The following is a 4792-nucleotide window of genomic DNA, read 5'->3' as shown; positions in this document are numbered from 1 at the left end:
CTCCCAGATCCCATATCCTGAAGAACTGGCTGCCTCTCGGCGCTACACTGGGCTCTCTCAACCGCAGCGCTGTTGAACCTTGGAGCTGCATGATTTTTTTTGCCATGGGGGCCGTCCTGTACGTCGAGGATGTTTAGAAACATCCTTAGTCTCAACCCACTAGATGCCAGACACACCCTCCGAAACCGTGATGATCAAATGCGTCCAGACACTGACAAATTTCCCCTCTGGGGGGAGGCAGGCAAACGCCCTGTTCGAGCACCGTAATGGTACCACAGCCGAGCAGGACTCCAGTGCACCCCCCCACCCCCTCTCACGCCTCTGCTGTGCCCCTCCCCATCAGGACAGGCCTCCAGCTAATCTGAGGCCTGATGGGCAAGACCCACATCCCTGGTCCAGCCTCTGGTCCTGGAAGGAAGAGCAGAGATGGGGGGCAGGACCTGGGGTCTGCTCCTGGTCTCTCCTCCCTGGGTGGGTCTCCCTGATCCCCGGCCGAGGGTGTGGCCAGCTCTGTGCAGAGAGAGGGGGAGCTCTGGAGCTGCGGTTCCTCTTCTGTGAACCACGAGGCCTTGTGCTCCTCCCCAGCTTCCCGTGGGTCCCCCCAGCCTCCCTCCCACTGCCTTCCTCTTCTCCTTCACCCGCAGGAGGCCCACACACCCCCCATCTCAAGATGCTCCCGCTGCCGCTGCTGCTGTCCCTGCTGTGGGCAGGTGAGTGGGCCGAGGGCGGGCCCGGCGGGGGGGGGCTGCCGCTGACCCTCGATTCCCCGCAGGGTCCCTGGCTCAGGACTCAGAATTCCGGCTGCAAGTGCAGGAGACCGTGACGGTACAGGAGGGCCTGTGTGTGCGTGTGCCCTGCAGATTCTCCCACCCCGATCGTGGATACACCGACGATGACCCAGCTTATGGCTACTGGTTCCGGGAAGGGAGTGATTACAGCCAGCGTGTTCTCGTGGCCACAAACGACCCAGATCCAGAAGTGCAGGAGGAGAGCCGGGGCCGATTCCACCTCCTCGGGGACCCCCGGGACTACAACTGCTCCCTGGACATCAGAGACGCACAGAGAAAGGACTACGGGACATACTTCTTTAGGGTGGAGAGAGGGTCTTATGTGAAATATACTTACCTACAGAACCAGCTCTCCGTGCGTGTGACCGGTAAGAAGCGGACTCTAAGAGAGGCCACAGGGGAAGGATGGGGATCCTGGGTCAGAGGCTGGATGGGACTCCCCTCCTGGGAGGGGTTGGGGGTAACCATTGTCAGGACTCAGAAGCAGGAGCTGGACCAAACCCTGAGGCTTCTCACAGGGCCTCATCTCGAACTCTCCTCCTGATTCCTGTGTCTCCCCATCTCCTCACAGCCCTGACCCACACACCTGACATCCTCATCCCAGAGACTCTGGAGTGCGGCCGCCCCGGGAACCTGACCTGCTCTGTGCCCTGGGCCTGTGAGCGGGGCACGCCCCCCATCTTCTCCTGGACGGCAGCTGCCCTCCCCTCCCAGGGCCCTAGAACCCACCTCTCCTCGGTGCTCACCCTCACCCCACGGCCCCAGGACCATGGCACCAACCTCACCTGTCAGGTGACCTTCCCTGCAGCTGGTGTGACGGTGGAGAGGACCAGGCAGCTCGATGTCACCTGTAAGTGTGGGGCTCAGGAGGCTTGCTGTGTTACCTGGAGGCGGCTGAGTGTGGGACCTAGAAGGACTCAAGCACTGTCCCTCCTGTGTTTCTGTGGTTTCTGTGGGTTCTGTGGTTGGGGAGATGACTACATGTATCTCATATCACCCGGCCCCACTGAAGAAGGAAATCCCCTCTTCCCATCCCAGGTGCCACACGGAACCCAACAACTGGTGTCTCCCTGGGACACACCACAGGTAGGAAGGAGCCCCCTCCCCCGGGGTATAGAGGGTGGCGCTCTTCAAAGCTCAGTGCAGAGTCGGGTCCCTGCCTCTTTTTGGACTCACTCACCCTGCTGACCAGCAACCCCTGTGTGTGAACCCAGTGTTTCCTCCCCCTTCCCAGCCCCCATGGCTCTGTGAGCAGGTGTCTCCATCGCCCCCTGCCCCCGCTTCTGCACACCGCCCCCCCCCATACAGGAGAAGAGGAGAACAGGGCAACATGCACTCAGCACATCCGTCCCTCACCGTGCATCTCCGATGACTCCTCCTTCCCGGCTTTTATTCTCCTACCCACTGCTTATTTAAGTACTTCTGAACAGGTAATACATTCCCGTGGACAAGCATTCAAAAGGCACAGCAGAGTCTGTCCTCAGATGCCCAGTCCCCTCCTGGGAGGTGACCCATATCCATAGGCTGCTCTGAGCCTTGGTGTGCTTGCCTAGAGGATTGAGGGGACCTCTGATAGCAGCAGTACCGACTGTCCTGGATCTTCTCCAAGACTGTGCAGTATTCCTTCCCCTGGATGGATTCTGATTCCGTGTGTGTCTTCTCCTAATGGGAAATGATGGCATTCGTTCTCTTCTACCAACAGAAACACTGCAACACGGCAAACCATAGCGTGTGTGTGTGTGTGTGTGTGATTATGTCTGTGGGATATGTTCCTAAAACCCAAATAGCTCGATCGCAGGTTCTCTGTAATCTTGGGAGCAGGGACACAGAGGGTGGACGGGGTTATGCTCCCAACAGCGAGGGCTCAGAGTGAATGTTTTCACCATCCGTGCATGGGGCGAAAGTTCTGATCTTGGCCAGTACCTGGTGGCAACTGCGATCTCCATACAGTATTTTCTATGTCTACGCCGTGTTGTTTCCTTGGGGAAAATCTGACCTAAAAGAAAATTCGCCACGTTAGCCATTTCAACGCAAACAGCAGGTGGTTCTCAGGACATTCACGTTGTTATAGGACCCTCACCACGACCTGACTGCATCCACCCTGCACTGTCATCACCCCTAATGGGAAACCCCGTGCCTCTTAGGCAGTCGCTCCCCATTCCCCCTCCTTCTGACCCCCTGCAACCAGCAACCTGCCTTCTGTCTCTGTGGATTTGACCACTGGGGACATGTCAACTCAATGAAATCCCACAGAGTGTCATCTTTCGAGTCTTCCTTCTTTCATGTCAACAAAACATTTTCACGGGTCATCCATGTGTGGATGTATGGGTACTAATCCCTTTTTCTCTGCATGTGCTGTTCTATCCGTATGGATGTGCCACGTTCTGGTCATCTGTGATCAGCGATGGACATTTGCGTGGCATCTGTTCGGGGCTGTGATACTACTGCTGTGAGCACTGGAGGACGTGTTTTTGTTTGAACATGCTTTTCAGTTTTCTTGAGCGCATGTCCAGGAGTGGAAATGCTGGTCGAAGGGTTGTTTCTATGGTTTAACTTTTGGAGGATGATGCCAGACTCTTTCCCAAGTGGCAGCACCATTTTTCACTGCCGTCAGCAGCGTGAGGGTTCCCATTTCTACACATTCTTCCCAACATTGTTATTTCCCTTTTTCAAAATAATTATAGCCTCCTAGTGGGGGTGAGGGACTGTCTCAGTGTGGTCTGATTTGCATTTCCAGAACGACTAATGCCGTTGTCGATTTTCACATAGACGTATCTGTTATTTGTGTATCTTCTCTGGAGAGACGGATTAAGTCCTTTGCCCATTTTTTTTTTAAAGATTTTATTTAGTTATTTGACAGAGAGAGACAGCCAGCGAGAGAGGGAACACAAGCAGGGGGAGTGGGAGAGGAAGAAGCAGGCTCCCAGCGAAGCAGGGAGCCCAATACGGGGCTCGATCCCAGAACGCTGGGATCACACCCTGAGCCCAAGGTAGACGCTTAACGACTGCACCACCCAGGCGCCCCTGATGAAGTCCAGCGTTTGCGCTCTTGTCTAGTCCTGCCGCTGGAAGGGAGGTGTACGGGGTGGGGTGAGGCCCAGGTCCAGGCGGTCCCGCATCCAGTGATGCAAGAAGGCCTGCACGACCACTGCCCAGAGCCCCGCTGGGACTGCAGGACACGGGGCTGTGTACAAGGCCTGAGTCTGTCTTCGCTCCGTGTCCCCACAGGACAATCACGGCCTGTGGCACAACTGGTTCTGGTGGCCGCTGGAGACGCGGCGGTCAAGACCCTGGTCCTGCTGCTCTGCGTTATCATCCTCATGTGAGCCGTGCCGCAGGGGAAGGGCAGGGGTGGGGAGGGCGGGCATTTAGCCGAGTCCCAGACTAGTGCGGGGGGACTGAACGGGCTGAGGATGGGGCAGGCGGGAGCCCTGCCAGGTGTGAGGACTGCACCGGGTGTCCACGCTGAGATGCATCTCTCGGTGCCTGTGGGGCCAGAGCTGCCCTCTCCCACCTCAGTCATCCCTCCAGCCCCTGAACTGGGAGCACGGGTGACTCAGGTCACCCCGCACCACCACGATTAGACTGAAAGACCCTGGTCTCTCCTCTCAGAGTGAGGTTCCTCAGGAAGGAGACAGGCAGGCCTGCAGGGGGCCTGGAGGAGGCAAACACCGTCCCCAGTTAATCCCTCAGGTGAGTGATATGGGCAGCTCACCACCCAACATCCCATCCACACCTCCTCCAGGATGGCCCCAGCACTGCTTCACTCAGCACGGCCAGAGTGGAGCTGCCTCATTCTTCCTGAACCCACTTCTCTGCTGGGTTCCCGTCACATGACTGACGCAGCCCCCGTCTCTAGACCAGAACCAGGCTGGGACCTCCCTCCCTCCTGCCTGATCCAGTTCGTCACTTCGTCTTGTCCTTCCTTCCTCCAAAGCTCATCCTGATGTCAGTCTCCTCTACCTCCTGACCCTGCTTGTTCCCATGGCTCCTCTTTCCCTGGG

At 57.4% G+C, this 4792-nt stretch overlaps 1 protein-coding gene across 7 annotated transcripts in view; it reads left to right on the top strand.

The window, feature by feature from the left end:
• The first annotated feature begins 272 nt into the window (after positions 1 to 272).
• The window catches only part of LOC121103337 (myeloid cell surface antigen CD33-like), a 5110-nt gene continuing 590 nt past the window's right edge, over positions 273 to 4792 (top strand). The window contains exons 1-6 of one of the 7 annotated variants that reach the window (XM_040632945.1): positions 276 to 710; positions 773 to 1156; positions 1360 to 1638; positions 1827 to 1874; positions 2097 to 2218; positions 3191 to 3498. In XM_040632945.1, the coding sequence (XP_040488879.1) occupies positions 671 to 710; positions 773 to 1156; positions 1360 to 1638; positions 1827 to 1874; positions 2097 to 2218; positions 3191 to 3241 (924 nt within the window). In that variant the 5' untranslated portion in view covers positions 276 to 670 and the 3' untranslated portion in view covers positions 3242 to 3498. Of the gene's footprint in view, positions 711 to 772; positions 1157 to 1359; positions 1639 to 1826; positions 1875 to 2022; positions 2055 to 2096; positions 2754 to 3190; positions 3499 to 4016; positions 4111 to 4400; positions 4482 to 4792 lie in introns of those variants that run through there. The other 6 variants (XM_040632947.1, XM_040632946.1, XM_040632944.1 and 3 more) reach the window with 6 other exon arrangements.

The sequence above is a fragment of the Ursus maritimus genome, unplaced genomic scaffold, assembly GCF_017311325.1.
Source record: "Ursus maritimus isolate PB19 unplaced genomic scaffold, ASM1731132v1 scaffold_19, whole genome shotgun sequence".
Classification (NCBI taxonomy): Eukaryota; Metazoa; Chordata; class Mammalia; order Carnivora; family Ursidae; genus Ursus; species Ursus maritimus.
Note: the sequence above shows the minus strand (reverse complement) of the source record. Positions and strands in the feature narration are given on the sequence as shown.